General features: G+C 39.9%; 1 protein-coding gene across 2 annotated transcripts in view; it reads right to left on the bottom strand.

Annotated features, from left to right (window-relative positions):
• Nucleotides 1-11,027: 11,027 nt before the first annotated feature.
• LOC140952824 (NADPH oxidase 1-like) overlaps nucleotides 11,028-21,533 on the bottom strand; it is a 29,248-nt gene continuing 18,742 nt past the window's right edge. For both annotated transcript variants that reach the window (XM_073402278.1, XM_073402287.1), the window contains exons 16-21: nucleotides 21,371-21,407; nucleotides 20,852-20,934; nucleotides 20,301-20,421; nucleotides 19,366-19,434; nucleotides 18,659-18,783; nucleotides 11,028-13,196 (exon numbers count right to left, since the gene is read on the bottom strand). In XM_073402278.1, the coding sequence (XP_073258379.1) occupies nucleotides 13,073-13,196; nucleotides 18,659-18,783; nucleotides 19,366-19,434; nucleotides 20,301-20,421; nucleotides 20,852-20,934; nucleotides 21,371-21,407 (559 nt within the window). In that variant the 3' untranslated portion in view covers nucleotides 11,028-13,072. The remainder of the gene's footprint in view (nucleotides 13,197-18,658; nucleotides 18,784-19,365; nucleotides 19,435-20,300; nucleotides 20,422-20,851; nucleotides 20,935-21,370; nucleotides 21,408-21,533) is intronic.

Here is a 21,533-nt window from a genome sequence, read left to right as displayed (position 1 = left end):
CGTCCAGTGACGTCACTACTCCTTTGCTTTAATTCATGCGAAAAGTAAAACACAATTTTAAACTAGTAAACAAAGAAGTATCGTCTGGAAATGTCTATATGGTGCAGAATTGCTTTACTCTTCTTGATTGTTATTTCATGATTAACGTTTAAACTGTCAACTGTAGGCGGTACTCTGAACGAATCTGTTGTAATTCAATAATCTCGATCGCAATCTCGCAATGAAATAAGCTTAAATACACACACGGAACACTTTAAAACACAACAATTTGTTTTAATTGAAAAGGAGCAGACGTTTGTATGGTGAGGGGCACAAACTTGCCCCCCAACATCCAAACGTCTGTAAATTTTCGCAACTTTGTAGAGCTATATCTTCGTGAGTTTTTAACAAATCACTTTCAAACTTGTCAGTTTTAATAATTAAGGCGCTCTTTTGAGTGGTCTCGACGGATTTTCCCTAACTGTACCATGTCAATAGTGGAAAAACATTGTTCAAGGATTTGCCGCTAAGCTAGATTGAAAAGTTTCTACCTGAGTGAAAGCCGTCATTTTGGTGGCCATGACACAGGTTGCGTTGCTGGGAATGCAAACATCACGTGGTACTTAGAAAACCTTGTTACCCGTCAGAAAAAGGAAAAAACATGGTTATTTTTTTGGAACTTGGGCTTCATAAGTAACAAAGGTCTTCAGAAAGCGCCAAATTGTAAGAACGTCCGTCTATGGAAGGGAATTAACCCAGTTTCGGTCTCTATCTTTAACGCCTGAGGTGGTTTATAACGGTTTTTACAATCGTTTTCGAAACGTTGGTGTAAGTCAAAATCTTGGTACAACTTCATTTATCTTCACAGTATGAGTAACTACAAAACAGCGATTGCAAGACGCGAGAGCAAGCCGCAGCAACTTGAGATGAGCGGAAAACAAAAAATTAGACAATTTTGAATAACGTAAAAAATTCCTCTACACTTGTGCGTCAAATTGCACTCTTGTTTTCCTAATGAGTTCACGGAATTCGATGAGGACCTGAGTTCATTTTAGCGCCATGATATTCAATGTCACAGCACGTTTAGATGTGGACAGAACGAAGTCTCTAATTAGATACAACGATCGATTACCGCCAACGTCCATTAGGAAAAGTCTGCAGAGTTTTACATTTTTCTGCTACTAACTGGCAGCATAAGAAAGCCCCCACTGAAGCTGAACAAATAAAACCTTTATTCGAACAAAAGTAAGACTTCTATGAGCAAACTCCTAAATGTGCAAGCGCAATGAACTATGAAAAACTTTGTGTCATAACGCTTTCAGTTTTAATGGAATGGTTAGGAAACTTTGAGAAGTATAGCTATGGTACCGGCCCTGGTTGCTCAAAAGATGGATAGCGCTATCCACTGGATCGAAATCACTATCCATTTATCCAGTGGATAGCTTTATCCACCTTTTGAACAAGTGGGGCCAGGTCTCAGAGCAATTCGTTGTCGGAATTCCAAAAACAACTTCACAGATGAATTTTGAAGGTCTTTCTACTTTCCCACTTCTGCTCCAACGATTTCTCTGAAATTTATTTTGGTGATACCAGAAATATAAGTCCAAAATATCAGCAAAATTGTTCACTTGACGCGATTTTCTTTGAAACGAATGGTCCACAGCTTAAGCGCTAATTCGTAAAAAAATTTAATCGTAGGTAAAATCGGATTATGTTTATATACCATTGCCAAATGATAGCTGTAGTTCTTCTCAAAGTTTCTTAACCATCGCATTGAAACCGAAAAAAGTATCACAAAAACTTCGTCATAATTCAAGGCATGACTGTAATTATAACGGAGCCACCTTAAACTGCACGATAAAGTTGTTTCTCATTTACTGCTTATTCGTCGCAAGAACGTATTCAGTTTCAACCTTTATGCCCTAAGGGTGGTTAACATCAAATGTCTCCTTGCAATATTAAGACTTTATAACAAAAATTGGCCACAAGGATTAAATACTTGCACGGGATAAATTTAACGGACACATTTACGACTTATTCCCACTATACTTCTGTAGGAAATGTACAAGGGCAACGCATTAAGTGTTAAAATTTGATATTAGAATTTAAAGGGTCAAGTCTACTGTAAAAGTGTTTTCAATATGTCTTCTATTATAGCACTTACTCAGACGGAATGTTCGAACGAACTTTATTCTTAAATGCACAACAATTTGCACAATCCGTTGATATCGAAACAAGCGTAAGAACTTAGGATCTTGAATTTATACCAGTAAACTGGCTCTCATAACTTTTATACTACATTTATAAACTTGATAGGGCTCGTCAGAAAACGTCTGCACACAGTGATGATCAGTGAAATTAACTTGTGATCGGGCGTTCTTCTTTTAGAAGCGCAAAAGCAGACTTTTTCGCACCCCCAAAGAACACTGAACGATGAACCCTACCGAAAGTCTTTTACCATAAAATCTCTGCAACGATAGAAGTGGTCCCCCGCATCCATCCACTGGTCAACTACTTCCTTAAGTTGATGCAAGGATCTTTGTACTCCGGCGTGATGTAAATCTTGTGGCAGGTTGAATACTCCTGAATTTACCTTGAACACTCCTTTCATCACAGAGAAACCCTCAGCCATAACATTCCTTGCTGTACATTCTTCGCCAAAAGCACTTCTGTAAACAGCGCTATGAACAAGCCCTGGGCCTTGTTGTTGATATGGCTTTAGTTTCTTGGCGTTGGTATCCATGATGACTACATAACCGCTCTTACAGCGGGTGCCATTGGTGGTTTGCCACTCTGACTTGCCATCGCAGGAGTAAATGATGACACCAGCGTAGCAATAATCAGTTCCTTGATACGCATCTGACTTGCCGGAGATGTGAATTGTCTCAACAGAGAAGAACGGAACATTTGTACATACTGCGTGTGTTGGGTTTGGGTTGCTCACCAGCATTCGATCACAGTTTTCTGGTATTAAAAGGCAGCTTGTATAAGCTTTAGAGCCCATCCTTTTATTACGGACAACATCACAGCTCGACCGACGGTTGTAGGATGGCTCCGCGGTGCTGGGACGTTTGTCGAGTTTGCCCGTTACAGGGTTGAAATAAAGTTCCTCCTCCATTTTTCAAACTTAGAAATATCTCCTTACTTTCCAAATGTAATGATTAGAAAGAGAAATGAAAAACAACCACTCTTCCCCTGTCACAGAATACCTAAACCGCGTAATGTTAATCACTTTGTGAAGCATCCGTTTCTTCCAAGAAAAGCGGAATTTGACAAATGAAAAAATGTCAATTGAGCTTTCGCCCCACCTGACAGCCATCAAATGACATCACGGATGTTAATACAAACTACATTTCAAGGGAATTTATAAGTTTCGCTTTCGATAGTCTGAATTCCATCGAACGGGTCTTCCGGCAGTTGGACCACAAAATGGCTGAAAACCAAAAAAAGCGAAACGCTGACAGGGCAGTACATGCCGACATGCCTCGAGAAGGTTTCCAGGCGAGCAATATTTCAACCCCAAAGAAGTTTGCGCCGATTCAGGAGCGACCCAGATCTAACCGACTCAGGATCTCCTCAAGATCGTCCTTCGTTCTCTGTTGAGACAATTCACCTCTCCTGCCAGTCAGATTCGTGTGAAGGAACTGGTAATCGCTACGCTGGTGTCATCATTTACTCCTGCGACGGCAAACCAGAGTGGCAAACCGCTAATGGCACTCGCTGTAAGAGCGGATATCTGGTGATTATGGATACCGGAACTGAGAAAGTCAAAAAGTTTCAGCAACACAGCCCTGGCCAAGTTCATGGTCCTATTTATCGGAGCGCTTTTGGAGAAGAATGTACCACAAGGCAGGTCAACGCTGAAGGATTCTCGGTTATGAAAGGAGAGTTCAAGATCAATTCTAGCGTGTTCAATCCAGCAAAAGATGGCTACCATGATGACAAACGAACCATGCATCCAGTCTCAGCTCGTTGCATTGAGAAGGTAATCAAATCTTGGAAGAATGCAGGAAAAAGCTTTCGCAATTGCCAAAATTTTGCAGTCAAGGATTTGCTCAGTGATGAACAGCAAGTTAAGCCATCCTCCATTGACGGCACACTCAACAGACGCTGGAACTACCGCATGAGACCCTTTGGTCACGATGTGGATGATGCCATTTAGCAACGGTTGACGAATCAACTTCTCATCAGTTAGAGTACGAAGATTCCGCTAGGAAGTTGAAGGGACTTAGCCAAAAAAGAAAGTTGCAGGTAAGAGAGACTTAGTAGCTCTTGAACAAAGCAAAATGTCGGACGAAGAAAGCGGAAATATTGATAGGGGAAAATCTAAAGCTACTTTAGCAGAGTTAATTATGAGAAAAATAAATAATTGGTCACAAGTGGTGTGCAGCTTGTAAGCCAAAGCAAAAATTGTAAATGATAAATCACTGGCTGTTTTTCAGTTCGGTTTCTGGTATTTCAGATAAGAGCTCCAAAGCATTGGGCGGCCCATATTTCTACACAATTTGCTCCGCGGAAGTAATCTTAAGTTGGACTGTATCTCCATCTGCTTTCTTCGTTCGCCATTTTCTTTTATTCATGAGCTCCTAAGCCTCGCTTAAATGCAACTATCGATTTCCTCCTGCATTCTGTGTGTTTCCTTGTTTCCGTTTGTTCCTACTTTTCGTTGTGTTTTCACTTAAGACTTTTTTATTTGGTAATCCTTGTAGAACGTTCTCTTTCTTAAGTTGTGTTCCTTGCTTCATTTATTTCTGCGCACTATTACTCGAGGGTAAAAGTGCAGCACAAATTAAGTGACAATTGAAATGATATAAATATTTCTTAAATCTGAACTTTTAAGTTTTTTAAAGCGGCAAAAAAGCTAGACGATCAATAGTCCCTTATTTTAAAGCTACCGAAATACGCACGCGCGCGTGGCCTCCCTCTTCTTTCTTAGGTGAAACCTTCCTCACGGGTGGCGTTTTTCACGCGCGCGTACGCGAATTTTGCTTTGCACCAGGGCCCAGTTGTTCGAACACCGGTTAGCGCTAACCCCGGGTTAAATTTTAACCGGGTTTTTTTTTGGTTTTTATCAAAAGCACTCTCTCCGGATAGTTTTCTCTATTCTTTTTAGAGTATCCAATCATCAAATTGTAGGCAAAGAGAATTACACTGAATTTGTTTTTTAAAGCTCTCATATCTGAGTTCAAATTTCGCACTAACCCTGGGTTACCTTAACCCAGCTTCGAACAACCCGGTCCAGTATACCGATACTATCTCTGAGGAAAATGAGGGACTACAGTGTTCTCCTTAAGGACATCTCTCTGTTACGGACAGTTTCCTATTTCCCGACAAAATTTGGCCCCAGAGAGCAACGTCATACATAACGGTGATCAGGTGATGATGGTCTGTCAATGAGTTTGTGGTTATGCAAACATTATTCACTTGTCTCAGAAGCATATATGGTTCTGCTTGTCTTTTCACCTGGAGTTTTGAAAATTAAAATGAAATACCATCAAAATTAAGTGACCAAAGATAAGAAAAAGGAAACTGTTTGTGTATGTATAAACGAAGATGTAGCAAAATGTAGTAAAAGTACGAAAACGGATAGAAAGTGTTTCACTAACGCATTTAAATCACTTTGAACACAAGTGTGCGCCTGGGTTTAGTTATCGAACTCTTATAACTATCAGTGGAGCCTTTTAAGGTTCCATCGTGGTGACCTCTGTAAAACAGACATCTTTCTAAAATGGACACGTTGTTCTTTCCCTTCGGTGTCCGTAATACAGAGGTTCAACAGAGTTTGTAGTCTACAGTATTAAAGCTCAACCGTGTAAAGGAGAACTGTCTTTCCCACGTTGTAGAAGTTGACTCGTTTAGTAGGGTTACCCTCTTTGCTTAGATTTTACTGATCGTACATTTAGTTTTGTGAGTAACCTACATCTGTTTATTGCTAGTTTAGGGTCACTTTTTGTACAGAGAATCAGATTTGAATAGAGAGTGGCTTCTTTCTTCGCACGGTACATTTGTCCGCTGCACATTTGAAAAAGTTTTAGATTAGCAAAAATACAATTTAACTTTACAGGAGTAATAAGAAGTTTTGCTGAGTCACACTGTACCAGCTCATCAATTTGCTGATGAATTGTGTAAAAAAAGCCTGCGTGCGTAGAGGGCCGATGTCGATTTTGCGACCCGTGATTTCGTTTTGCCAAAAGGTTCGTCAAAACAGGAACGAAATTGGTCCGGGGAAATAGAGTCATTCCCGTCTTTTAAGCTGAAAGTAGAGGTAACTCAAGTTATATGTAAAATAATAAGCAAATCGTGTTAATAAAGTGCTGTAACGTGCGCGCTTCATACATGTAGAGAAGTGTGCATACGGTGGCAAGTAAATACCGAAATTTTGAAACCAACAAGTTTGACCAAATATTTTAGAATTTTTGCAAGCCATAATTGGATGACCGACAAAACTGCTAACTGGTACAATGTACAAACTCTAGCGTTAAACTAGGATCTGTTAGTGTATTCTGTAAATTTGTTAACTGCTGTTTGAAACCGTCAAGGTAAATACTTGAAAAACAAAGTAAGCATGTTCAAGCTTTTTATAATGGCCGATTAAATGTCACTTTTTTGGGTACCAAGTCCAGTATTATTCTTTAAACTGCTTTGAGCTCTGCAAATTGGTTAACTGCTGTTGATGTAATTAAACAAAGATACTCAGCTGGAATACTCAAGTTATAAAAAGAAGAGAGACAGAGAAAAAAAAAACGATTAAATAAATAAAGAACGATTTGGAGGTAGCACATCCGCATACTGGTCGATTCCTGGTTGAATTGGAATTTGGAAATGTTGGTTTTGAGGAGAGGGGAAAACCGGAGTACCCGAAGAAAAACCTCTCGGAGCAAGGGAGAGAACCAACAACAAACTCAACCCACATATGGTGTCGACGCCGGGATTCGAACCCGGGCTACACTAGTGGGAGGCGAGTGCTCTCACCTCTGTGCCATCCTTGCTCCCAAAAGAGAAAAAAAGACTGCATGCCGAGTGAAGGTAACCAACTTAAGCGAACAGTCGTTGCATCAAAAATATTCAGGAACAACAAGGGTTTATAGTCTGTCCTATTAGAAATTTTTTGTACCTACGTTAATTAAACCAACTGATCTCGAGGGAAATTCTCAATTAGTACTATACTCGCGAATGTGACTAACACTGTGATTGATATACAAAAACAAAACAAAAACGGCAAATCTTCAACCCATGAATGAGTTATGTGGACTTTCATGTCACCCACCCTTTGTGGTTATTGGCAATTCCCTTAAAGATGTCATCCCACTTTGGTCTGCCATATTTTGTCTTGGCATCCAACCGCCTGATGTTGTCTTGGGCACCTTCGGCATGCAAAGTGGTCTGAATAGCCTAAAAAGTGAATAAAAATTTATCTTCTCTGTGAAAAGCCATATCTCAGTCGGGAACAACAGCGATTTGATCTGCTTTCATAAGAATTTTGCAAATTACTTTTTGGGGGGTAACGGGTAAATGGGATTCAAGGACTTAAAAATATTACAGAAGCTGCATCTCTTCTCAGTGCTAAAAACAGAATTCTAAAAGAGTACTTGCAAAGATTTATTCCCTCTCCTCCCTCTTCCCCATTATAGTCTATTCTTAGGCCCGTTTCAAACGTCGAGCTACTGCTGTGCATTCATAAAATATAAATACGTTAGAATATATTTACAGGTTTGCTAAACCGTTTTTTTATTTTTGTGTTTTGTATTCGGCAACAGCCTTTCCATTCGACTGAATTAAATTTGACGTCTGAAACCAAGTCGTGCTAGTGTCGTGCTGCAGTCGAGCTATAGTCGTGCCAGCTTAGCATGGCAGTAGCACGACGTTTGAAACAGGCCTAATCACTTCCTTTATATTAATCTACCTTAAAATCGTCCAATTTAACTCCCTATCTACTAGAATTTTCTTCCCACCAAAACCCGAAAATGTGTGACCCCATTCTAGCAACTCTATTAAAAATGCAACCCCATTATCGTTAATCCAGTCGTGAAACCCATTAGCCTATTACTAAGGAAGTATCCGCCCTTGCCTTCCTGCCCAGGGTGCAAAGAAAATCATTTTTACAGCTTGCCATTCGGGCAAGCTGAAGCTAGCACTTACTAGCCCAGACGTCATTTCAGCTAGCCCCGAAAGCTTTTTGACGAGCAGAATTGATTTCACAGTTCTTCCATTATTCATATCCCTCAAAAAACATCACTTGCCCGTCGGGCAAGTTAAAAACAAAATTCACCAGCCCGATAGCAAAACCCACTAGCCGCAGGCTATTGGACATTACGTTCTTTGCACGCTGCTCCCCCAAACGGGAAAATCTCTTCAACTATTATCGCCTCTGAGACAAACGTAAGGGCTTACTACAGTCCTGTCTATCAGCAAGTGACTGCTAATCTCTAATATTTACCACGAGCAGACCGCTCTCTCTGAAAAGGAAGCCCTGTAGTGTCAAGGTGTAACCTAAACCTAACTAAAATATGTTCATATTTCACTTCTCTAAGTAGACAAGTCTTAGACTAGCCACATAATGCAACATCAAATGCACTGAAAATTAAAAAGATCTGTTTCAGCCCCAAAGTGCCAATTTAGCCTTGCAGGCCAAAGTCTGATTCAGCTCCTTCTGGAGCCATTTGCACTCAGTTCAACCCCCGAAACAGCGGTCTATCAAAAGGCCAATTCCAGCACACGCTAGGACTCAGCCCTGGGTTATTGAACTATATCGCCTCTGTTTATTAGGGAGTCAAATTACACCCAGAAAACAGGACTGGATTTTACTCACGGAAACGGCTCTATTTTTACGGCCAAAAAAGATCTTTTTGATTTACAGTGTGGACTGACACACTGCAAGGAATGTCTTACCAGTTTTTTATCCCATCCTGTGAAGTAATGTTGTATTCCACGAAGTGAAGCATTTCCAGTTCAGCCATCTGAAATTGGTCATGAAAGGTAAGTACCTTCTTGCGTGAAGCTTTAAGTAAATTAAATGAAACCAAACAGTGCACATTCTATTCACCCGCGGCGGTGCAAGCATTCATTCAAGTGTTAGGGGCCCCATTTGGAGCAAAAAAACAACTTCCCCATTCATACTTCTCTTGTTCATGCTCGCATGCCAAACCGTTTGCCCTTTATAGCTTACTGTACCGGCTAATTTCCAGCGGCTAAATTGTTTTATTTCTTGTAAACGGCCAAAATATTTAGCTTGTGATTCATTTTGGGAAGGTGGTGGTTTATCGGTCATCCATTAGAGATATCGTGAAACCTGTATTACGCTTACACTCAAGGGACCTTCGTTGTTGTCCGCTTACATATGTAATAGAGCTGTTCCCCAAATCATTTTACAGAAACTATAGGGAAAAATTGAAACCATGTGAGCTATTTTTCTACCAAATATGGAGTCCGCTTAATACAGGTTTCACTGTGGACGAATTTTAACACCGTCAAGTGAGCTTCAGAAGGCGAGAAAGGAGAGGAGAAGCCAGAGAAATACATTCTCAAAAATGTGAGTGGGGAAAGAACTATTCAAGATGGAATCGAGTTCTTGGGCTGAGGCCTTCATTGCTGCGAGAGACAGAAGCCATAGGATAGAGCTAATTTCCCACCCTATCCACCGATTGGTTAGAAGGAACTGATAATGATGGTGACCACCACCATGATGATGATGGCAACGATGACGAAAATGATTATGATAATAATGATGAAATACTGTTTGTTCATTGCGATCACCTTATGGCAAATAAATCTATGGCCTGAAGCTTGATGCTCATCAGCAGTGTACAACGCTTCGAATGCCTTTCTTCCGAGCAGACGCACTTTACCTGAATTTCCAAATGCTTGAGAAGATCTGTAAACCATTCGAAAGCATTTGTATCTCTACAGATCCAGAAGAAGTACACTTTCTTAATCTTGAGATCAGCATAACCTTGATTGTGGCGATACCTGGTGAATTAGGAGAAATAAGTATGATTCAGACAACCGAGAATATAAATTTCTATCAATAAGAGGAATTCAGCATTTACATGCAATTCTTGAAAATTAGAGTAAACTTTCTCAAAGCAACCTCGTCCCCAGGGCTTTTCCCTAAAAAAATGGGTGGGGCGCCCCGCCCCACCCAAAGTCCTGGGGACGAGGTTAATTGTTCTCAAAGCGGACACCTTAATTTTATAGCTAAACGAAGAAAACCTCGTCTAAACGGATATCCCGAGCTGGACCCTACCACTCTGGCTATAGTCCTTTACAATTACTCTTTTTAAGGTGGACACGTTTCTATAGTGGGAATTGAATGCCGGTTCTACGGCGATTGCTGTTATTGTGTAGATAGTAATTGAAAAAAGGTCAATATAAACTATGCGGCCAAAAAGCTTACCAAACAGACTTCAAGATTGACGCAAATGGAGCCATCCCAATTCCAGCACCGATGCACATAATAACCTCATATTTGAACACATCCTGACCAATTACAGACCCCATGCTGGTCACTTTAGGCTGATATAATTTACTTAACGGTAGGTCAGTCATACTAAAACGAATTCCCACAATTTTTGAGAAAAAATTTGTAGATACAAAAACTTTCTTAACCCCAAAATCCCGAACAAGCCTATTCTAGTAACTCTTTTGAAAATGAAACCCCATTACCGTCAACCTAGTCGTGAAAATGCCATCCAATTCAGCACCACATCCCCATTAACCTATTACTAGGAGGAACCGTCCCTGGGTTCTATGGAGGGTAAGCCGTAGTTGATTAGCCATCCCCTGACTATGCAAACTCCAGCACAGCTTCAATTGTATCAGTAGCCCAGTACCCCACTCAATCTAGTTGACCCTGTTGATGGGCTTTCAGGTTATTATACACTTGTACACAAGACGAGTTTACTTTCTGGAGCAATTGGACACCATTTTTGTACCCTGGGAAAGGGAGGACTGGCTCAGGAAAGTGTATGAGACTAAATCGCTGACGAGGTCTTAGTAAGGTTAAATCTTTTACTTATTTATTTATTTTAACAACGAACTGAACACACCAATACGAACAACAATTTTATTCATACTTGATTATATAAAAAAAACTTACAGAGTCATAGTAGTGCTGGTGAAATCTAGGAATAAAAAACGGTATATAGCTATTGGAAAAAATTAGATTCTGACTTTGGTTTTTGCCTGTGGGCAACTCCAGTCAAGAGAGCTCATTCCTGGGCTTCACTTGTCATGATTTGCATTAGTGTGTAGTGAATTGCTGCCCATCAGTAAGTAGGAACACTGGTTAAATAGACTAAAATAATGTAGACTACAAAATTATACTGATAACAAAGGCGCATTAAAATGTTGTGGACTTAAATAAGTTATTGTATTCTATTGTTAAAACATTTGACTGTAAAGAAAAACTTGTGCTTAAACTTATAAAATAACCTTTGGCCCTTGCCATTAAAATAAAATTTAACAAATAACATGACTATAATATTTCATGATGTCTGACATCATTATCTTTTAAATTGTTATAATTCAAAAATTACATAATTCTAACTGTATAAGCGATACTACAATATAAGTTGCTTCTTGCAGCCACTGATTTTGTTTCCCTAAAGAGGATTAGTAGTTTTGATTAAGGTTCCACCTAAGATTGTGTGTCAAGATGAGAAAGGGATACCTTAGGCTGTAGGGAAATGTATCTGGTGTAAAATGGGGATTGCTCAGGACCGCCCTCACCCTGCCCCCCGAAAAAAAAAAAGAAAAACCTGTCCCTAATTACCCACTGAAGTAGGCTGCAAATAGCTAGAAAGAAACTCAGGACTGCAGCTAGCAAGAGGCAAGACAAGGCACTTGTCAAAAAACAAAACACACACCAAACTGTTTAATCGGAAAATAACATTGCACGATTTGATTTTTCTGAAGAGATACCCCATAAAAATAACACGGCAATGCTGAAAATAGCATTACAAAGCTTCTAGACTTCAAATTTCTTGGGAGATGCACCTAGGACCGTACTAGTGGCTTGTGTTTAGCGATCACAGATTATGCCTAATCTGTGTTAAAAGTCTGGCTACAGCCCATAAGTAATCTGCTTACCCTGTTGGCAACTGTCCCAAGCACTCTTCCAAGTAATGGAGAGAGGAATCATTGGCAAATGACTATAACAGTTATCATTATTATTGTTCATTCAAAATATTTCGCAGTTTCTGTTCTGTTAACTACCCCAGCCTTCGACCTTTGGCAGTGACAAATTGAAATTAATATGACCACCAACATGCAGATGTAATAATGTTTTCCTGAAAGATAGTCGTCTCAATGATTCTACTTCATTTTCATTCCCAAGAAGTAGTGGCATTTGTAATAATTTGTTTTATCATTTTCCAGTATTGTTAATTAAAAGTAAAAATTATTGTAAAATTAAGAACTGTAAACTATAGTACTGGGATAAATAAACTGAGAACATTGTGGCATGGAAAAAACACGATCAACAAATATACAAGATTTCAGTTCTTCCCCCTGGGATCTTACTGACGGAAAAAAACTGATGAAGTCTAGCTTATACCTGTATGTATTGTTACCAGAAAATATTTGTTGTATTTTATGAACAATTTTTAAAGAAACAAAAAAATAAACAAGCAAAAAGTAAAAATTAGGTGATTGTTGGAAATATCAATTTACTTTTTTAATCAAAATAGTAAAACAACATTACAAAAATAATATCACCATTCCTGAAGAATAAAGGTTAAAAAAAATCTGACTAATACAAGTTTTAAAACTTCCTAGTCTTAGGGCAGCTCTCTTAAATTAATACAACTGCATCTAATAATCTTCAACTTATGTAATTTTCAACCGACCCTTTTTTAATTTGGAAGTTTCCAGGGTTGTTGATACTCTGTTATTATAAAACCTTATCCATACCCTTGCCCCCCTCCCCCCAGGGAGGAAGGGGGGGGGGGGGGTCCTTATAGAGATTGAAGTTAAACTTCCAGCGTTGCTTGACTCCTGACTCTAATTTTTTCCAAAGACTTTCCACAAGAGGTTGGGGAGGAAGGAGGGGGGGGGGGGGGGGGGGGGGTATGGACAATTTCGGGGGCAAAGCACCCTAGAAGTTTTCTTTGTTGTAACAGAACTTGACTCCAGTGTCCTTGTCGCTGTACTGGTCTGACATATTATGTAGGACGTGTGATAGAACACTAGGACCACAGAAGAAGACTCCAATTTCTTGCCTGGAAGAAAGCAATCACAAAAGTTTACTAAAATTTTATTGGAGGAGAAACAGATCACTAACATCCAATTTATGACCATTTTAAAGTTAGGGGAGAATTTTATTCTTGAACTTTCAATAAATATGGCTCATCTTTAATTATTTAAGATGCTTCAGAATATATCACTGAGTCAAGGAGAATAAAGAGGCTGAAATAACCCTGAGAACACTACAGACCAAACTTTTACCTGAGACATAGCTGGAACCACCAGGGAAGCTAAGAACCAAGAGTTTCCTACTTCTAGTTCTACTCACTTACTCTTCAGTGCTTTCACATTGAAAAAAGATGAATGAAAATCAAAAAGGGAAGAAGAAAAAGAAGTAATATAAGATAAACTTAAGAATTATAGCAGAGGTAAATACAAAAACTGAATTTGAATAACTATCTGCTCTAATCATAGAGGGGATTAAGTTCCAATCATATCTTGTTCTCGGAAAGAAGCTAAAAAGCGTAGGGTCTAATATTCGTCGAGGGGCTTCTTGCCAAATGTAGCGACTGCTGGTTGTAATGTGAAGCTGGTAAAGCGATAATGTTGTTGTGAGCTTGGTGAAATGTTCGAAGACGAATTTTCCTTCCGTCCTTTAATGGTTCTAAGGACGGCGAAAGCAGCGTTCGCGATACACTCTAGAATTCCAGTCGTAATCTCGTCTTATAAATCTTGCTGCTCGTCTCTGGTCCGCTTCAATCTTGTCTATTTGATCTTGCCGGTAGGGATCCCATAGGCAAATTTTAGATGAGGTCTGACAAGGGTGAGTCTTAGCATAGACTGTTAAATTACAATCCCACATGCGGGGATCAGGATGAAAAGTACACAAGACAGCAGGGGAAACTTTGCTTTGTGAGCCTATAAGGTAAGCCAGTCGTTTTGATACAACCTTGTTTTGGTATGAATTTAAGCAGTGAAACTGCACAACAGTTTCGAACACATAAAGCTGATAAAGTACAGTCAGCGGGTGAACAAGAAAAACAAATGCCGTGAATATATCTCGTTCTATAAGCCAACTACGCGAAACTATATGTACCTCGAAAGGCTTGACTTGTATCGAAACGACTTTGTATCAAAATGACTTTGTATCGAAACGACTTGTATCGAAACGTCTTGTATCGAAACAACTCTATAACAAAACGACCGTTACTAAGCCCTGCGAGAAGCAGTTGCAATCGTCAAAGCAGCGGGCGATTTTAGGTTCTATATATAGCTAAGGAATTAGCCTTATCAAGTGGAAACTTTGTCAGGTTAAGAAGAAGCCTACCTATATTGAAAGTAAAGGTTGATTGACTTATTAGCTAGTAGATTACTGACACAGTGTCGATTTATTTGGAACATAAATTTATTGTAAGCGAGCAACGATACAAAAACAAAAGAAAGGTACATATACTATGCACAAAGTCCAATTAAAGGACGTACGCCATCCGCAGAAAAGGTCTTCAATGAAAAACACTCAACCGCACGTACTTAAGTACCAGTTGACGTGATACTAATTAGCGATAATGTGCAAGATATTGTCTTGAACTTGTCGAACGCAAGGCGGTACTAACAAACGCAGAACTAAGCAGAACGTCTCAAAAAGGAAGGAAAAAGTCTCGAAAGGCTCGATTACGCTGACGGCTAAATCTATTAAGTTTAAGTTGAGTGAAAACAGCTTGCCTTATCGAAGTAGAAACAATGCCGGTAAAAGTCAAAAGCTGGGTTTTTCCGTTAACACGCTGCATCGGTTACCGAAAATTTTCCGTTGTCTGTTTCCTGTTCAGCTGCATTCAGAAGTTTCTTAATGAGCTGGGCCGTATAAAATAACCCTTCTATACACCAAGGATGATAAAAACAGTAAAACACTTTGTGGTCTACGTAATAATGAGATACACGCTCCGTATGTGCTCAGAATACGGACTGCTAGCAATGCTGACGGTTTAACGAACCGTACGATTCGTCAACTGCTCTTAATGGTCCCTAACACTGCGGCAGCATTGGACATGACCGGCTCTTTTTGTCTAATTATCGCGCTAAATCTCCACTTTCATAATGGAGGAATGGTTTGGCGTACGACTTTTGTTTGCTCTTTATCTTTTTATTGTAGTTTTTAATAGTTTCTCATGCTTTAGTCACTTTTAACATAAATTTAATATAACAATATTGTAAAGCGCAACCGAATATATTCATATAGAGGTTTGCGCTATATAAATGTAAATTATTATTATTATCATTATTATCTTTGGTCTCACGGTCTCATTTTCAAATGGCCCTTAGCAAAGGAAATGACAAGATGATTATTGATTCTTCCTTTTTGCCACCATTATGGCCCATTCCTTGAAGAAGAAAAAATCGCAATCAAATTCAGCGACTTTTACGGTACCCGGCGTAAATAAAAGAGGGGAGTCTCAACGACAGGCAGACTTTTTAAAAAAGAGCGGTTTATCGATCAAGTTTGTTTTTTCCCTAACATGAAGCCATGTGTAACTGCAAAGTGAATAACGCAAGACAAGCGAACAATATCTTCGTTTAAGGCTTCCGCAAAAGACCATTAATTCACCATATTTAAACTAAACACACCCAAGAAAAATCTACGGCTAAAATAGGAGTACAATCAGTTATTTTTCGGCTAAACGAATCGAATCAAAAACATAGTTAACATTGACTTGTAAAAATAAACACGATTTATCAGCATTTTTTTTTCAAAAAGGTCTGTTCACAGCCACGTTGAAGGTTTATCCTTCAACAAGTCTTGGACCTTAAAATTTCTGCAACAAAGGAAGTGTTTACGCGCTTCCTTCCAGTAATCAATCACTTTCTCAACGCACTGATCGGTATAAGGACTCATGGACTTCTTACTGTCGTGGTAGCCATCTGGTGCCGGATTAAACACGCCCGAATTTATCTTGAACTCTCCATTCATCACAGAGAAACCTTCAGCAATGACAATTCGCGTCTTGCACTCCTCTCCAAAAGCACTTCTGTAAACAGCTCCATGAACTTGGCCAGGGCTTTTTCCCTGAAACTGTTTCACTTTCTTAGTTCCAGTATCCATAATCACAAGATATCCACTCTTACAGCGGGTACCATTGGCGGTTTGCCATCCCGACTTGTAATCGCAGGAGTAAATGATGACACCAGCGTAACAATAATCAGATCCTTGATACGAATCTGACTTGCAGGAGATGTGAATTGTCTCAAAGGGAAACGAAGGAAGGTTTGGATTGTTAGGGACCACTTTTTCATTGGAAATTAAAACAGCTTCTTCACGCATACCTTGAACCGACTCCATTGCAAAAAACACAGATTATTTCCTCACTATACTGATTCGAAAAGGAAATACAGGAACTTGTTTGGCCTCCTACAAAAAGGTTCTTATATTATTAAGACCTCGTCACGCGTTCCCCATGGTTACGAGAGCGTGTCTAAGCAACTTCTACGTGACGTGAGAAGTTAGAAATTGTTCTCCTTCGTAAACCCTGCCGTGTCGTTCGCCCGTGAAGCATCCGTTTCTTCCAGTTGGGGAGATATGGTTGACGGAAAGACAAAAACACCTCTGAAAAACATCTTACAATTAAACTCATCCATCTGACCCCTTATAGCTTCAAGCTTCAATTGTGAATAGTAAAGTTACGAGACGTCGTCGTCGTCGTGAGTTGTGCAAGCAGTCACAGTGAGAGGTGGGGGCAAAAAAAAATTGGAAGAGGAGGATACCAAGGGCACCACTGGGAGCACAAAGAGAGTACTGAAGATGGGGCAGCATTCAATGAGGTGGCTCGCAGTTTAGGGTACCCACAGGGACAGATTCCACAAGCTACCGCACCAATGTCGTAAAATGAGGCCTGACTTTTCCCCCAAAAGATGCGGCAGACACATGTAAGCCTGACTTAGGCGTGACGTGGGAGGAGGTGGCCAACAGGTTTTAATGGAGGGCTCAGGAATGTAAGCGGTAATTGTGTAACCTGGTATGTTTTCTCTCCCATCCCCTGCGCCACTGTTCCATGACCCACTTTAATTACTAAAGTGAGAGGGGCACTGGTCAAAGGCACTGGGACGCATACAGCTAAATTCTTGCGTTTAAGGTGCTGTTGTGAGTTCTCATTGCGACCCATGGCGCAAGGCTGTCCGGCAAATAAGATTTCTCGACGAGTTTCAGGACCAGGTGGTTCCTTCAGATGCTGGCAGGCGGGATGCTGCTACATCTGGTAACAAAACAAAACATACCAGAAGAAGTGGGTGTGTGGGGGCTAAGCATTCAGAGATGACTCTCAGGGAGTCGTAAATCATAGTGCCGACAGCTGAGGTGTGGAAAACTTGCGACCAGACAGAGCAGTATACTCTGCAGTAGAATACACCAAGGCAAAAGTCGACGTGCGGTGGAAGGTAAAGTTCGTACCCCCAGCGAGCGCCAGTTACCTTCCTGATCAGATTACCCCTCTTGAAACACTTTTCTGCGACTAATTTCAGACTCTATAAAGAAACGCTTTTGAGAGGACTGCACAGCAACGAATACAAACGCTGAAGGTGTCTTTGTGATGAATGGGGCGTCAAAATTCAAGCGTGTTCAATCCAGCAGATGCCAAGCGAATCATACATCCAAATTAGCAAAATGTACTGAGAAGGTAAGTACTACTACCTGAAGGCAGAAAAAAGTTTTATATTTGCAAAAATATTGCAGTCCAACAAACTGAGGCCACTCACAACAGCGAGGGTGACGAAGACTGGTGCCTCCTCTTATAAGCTCATCACTGCTTCACTAGCTTTCGCACAACAAGGTTCGTCTCCTATGTGTCTTGGTTTGATAACTTTTCCATTAATTTACACTCCATCAGCTTTGACATCAGCGTCACCCAGGAGTGGGGATCAAGATAGCTGACAAGACTTAGATATAATTTGGATACTACACGACAATTAAAAGTCAAATACTTTCTCCCCCCAAAAAAGTATTTTACAAGATTTACTTCAATATATTTCTTCGAAATGACTGAGAGTGAAAGAGCACTGAAAGAGACAGCGAAGAACAGAGGCAGAAAGAAAAGCGGCTCTAAATAAACTGACGACTATAACTCAGTGTGGACGACACAAAATTTGATAATGAATTATTTTATGGGAGCAAAATTTTCCTTCCATTTACAACCATTGATACGGTTCTACAACTACAATTACAATTAATTAAAACTTATGTAGCGCAATTTTCCATGGAGCATGATCAAATGCGCTTTAGAGTAGGTTAAAAGGTATAAAAAAAATGAAATAACATAATAATAACACAAATAAATAAACGGAACAAATACAGTTCACTAACAATATTCACTTACGGGGAAAAAAACTCCCATATTTAACAAAATAAGCAAACTGGAATATTCACGACAACGTTTGAAGCAACAATTGACGATTCTTTAGCATTACCGTCGTGTTTACTTAAGCTTCCAAATTATTTTATTACGTTACCCACCCTCTGTGGTTATTGGCAATTCCCTTAAAGATGTCATCCCACTTTGGTCTGCCATATTTTGTCTTGGCATCCAGCCGCGTTATGTTGTCTTTGGCACCTTCGGCATGCAAAGTAGTCTGAATAGCCTAAAAAATACAACAATTTTATCAAGTAACTACAACTACAAAGACTTTTCTCACTGACTGAAGTCGAATTTTAATAGATGTGTTATCGCGGTTCTAATTACACATCTTTTATTTTTGAGGGGATTATAAGAGCTCGGAATGGTGGGAACTTATTCAGGGAATGTTCTTCCTATGATTTATTTTTACTTCCCCAACCACACTCCCCACCAAAAACCCTCCTCGGCACCTGCTATAACCTTCCTTAAGATAATTCACACAAACACAGCGATGAATTCGTATAATAAAAATAATTTTAGGCAAAGAATTACAGAAACATTGGAGTAGGTAACTAAGGCATTCGACGCTAAACGAAGAAAAGGGATATGGCCCAAGGATTTATGGTATAATTAACAATTATTCCACGAGTGCGCGTTGGATATGAGATTATTTTAAACATTTCCGTTAAAAGGGGGGCGATTATTCGAGGGACGGCTATTATTCGAGGAAATACGGTATATCCAGCAACTTGAAATCTTAGCGACAGCCCTGCTGGACGGACAGACGTGGGGTGGGGGAACTGGTTACTGAACTTGTTAGTCTTACCAGTTTGTTATCCCATCCTGTGAGATAAATGTTGTATTCGACGAAGTGAAGCATTTCTAGTTCTGCCATCTGAAATTGGTAATGAAAGGTAAGTACCTTCTTACATGAAGCTTTAATTAAATTACCCACATTCCATTCACCCGCGGCGGAGCAAGCATTTATTCAAGTGTTACGGTCCCAGTTGGAGCAAAACTATACAATTTCCTCATTCCTACTTCTCTTGTTCATGCTTGCATGCCAAACCATTTGCCCTTTATAGCTTACTGCACCGGCTAATTTCCAGCTGCTGGATTTTTTTTTTTGTAAACGGCCAAAATCTTTAGTTTGTGATTCATTTTGGGAAGGTGGTGGTTTATCGGTCATACATAAGAAATGCAGCGAAACCTGTATTACGTTTACACTCAAGGGACCTTCGTTGTTGCCCGCTTACATACGTAATAGAGCTGTTCCCCAAATACCAAATCATTTTACAGAAACTACAGGGAAAAATTGAAACCTTGTGAGCTATTTTTCTACCTAATATGAAGTCCGCTTAATACAGGTTTCACTGTGGACGAATTTTAACACCATCACCTGGGCCTCAGAAGGCGAGAAAGGAGAAGAGACGCTAAAGAAATACATTCGCAAAAACGTGAGTGAAGAAAGAACTATTCAAGAGGGAATCCAGTTCTTGGGATAAGGCCTTCATTGCTGCGAAAGACAGAGGCGATAGGATGGCGCAAATTTCCCACCGGACCCTATCCACCGATTGGCATGATGATGATGATGATGATGATGATGGCAACGATGACGAAAATGAGAATGATAATGATGATGAAATACTGTTTCTTCATTGCGATCACCTTATGGCAAATAAATCTATGGCCTGAAGCTTGATGCTCATCAGCAGTGTACAACGCTTCGAAATGCCCTTCTTCCGAGCATACACACTTTACCTGAATTTCCAAATGCTTGAGAAGATCCGTAAACCATTCGAAAGCATTTGTATCTCGACAAATCCAGAAGAAGTACACTTTCTTAATCTTGAGATCAGCATAACCTTGATTGTGGCGATACCTGGTGAATTAGGAGAAATAAGTATGATTCAGACAACCGAGAATATAAATTTCTATCAATAAGAGGAATTCAGCATTTACATGCAATTCTTGAAAATTAGAGTAAACTTTCTCAAAGCAACCTCGTCCACAGGGGGGGATGGGTGGGGCGGGGCGCCCCACCCATTTTTGGGGGGAAAAGCCCTGGAGACGAGGTTGTTCTTAAAGCGGACACCTTAATTTTATAGCTAAACGAAAAAAAACCTTGCCTAAACGGATATCCCGAGCTGGTCCCTACCACTCTGGCTATAGTCCTTTACAATGACTCCCTTAAAGGTGGACACGTTTCTATCGTGGGTACTGAGTGCCGGTTCCACGGCGATTGCTGTTATTGTGTAGACAGTAATTGAAAAAAGGTCAATATAAACTATTCGGTCAAAAGAAAAGCTTACCAAACAGACTTCAAGATTGACGCAAATGGAGTCACTCCAATGCCAGCACCGATGCACATAATAACCTCATATTTGAACACATCCTAAAAAAAAGCAGGTTCAATGACGTTATGATTCTTTCTCCCTAAGATCACGCATTTGTAATCAGTACAGGTATCACAAAGGAAATATGTAATACATACTAGTTAATATTAATAATTTTTGCAATGCTTTCCAGTGGTATCTGGTGAATTATATCTCTCACAAAACGATATGAGTGTATACCAAAATTAAGCAATTTCCATAAATAATACCACCTAATATGGGAAAAGCAATAACTTTCTTGCCATCTGCTTAACTGTGCCCTTGATAGTATTGGGGCAAATTAAGGCATACAAAGAAGGTTGTGTCTGCGGGTAACCAAAAAGCCAACTTAAAGAGGAATAAGTCAGAGTTCGACTACAAGGCACATAACAACGCGTATATGTACCGTAACAGAAATATCAACATGTTCTGACTAAATATGTCCACGTTACTTACCGTGCTTGATGTACCAAACGGACCATCCACAGCCAGTCTAAAACAAAAATTAACACCTTAATGCAGGCAAAATGAAACAGCAGCTTCAGCGTGAACTTTTACTGACAACTGCTTGAATTCTGTGATAAATAAAGCTCAAGATTCATGCTTCCATTCACGATTA

The sequence above is a fragment of the Porites lutea genome, chromosome 1 (genome assembly GCF_958299795.1).
Source record: "Porites lutea chromosome 1, jaPorLute2.1, whole genome shotgun sequence".
Lineage (NCBI taxonomy): Eukaryota > Metazoa > Cnidaria > Anthozoa > Scleractinia > Poritidae > Porites > Porites lutea.
The sequence above is the reverse complement of the archived record's forward strand: the minus strand, read 5'-3'. Positions and strand labels throughout refer to the sequence as shown.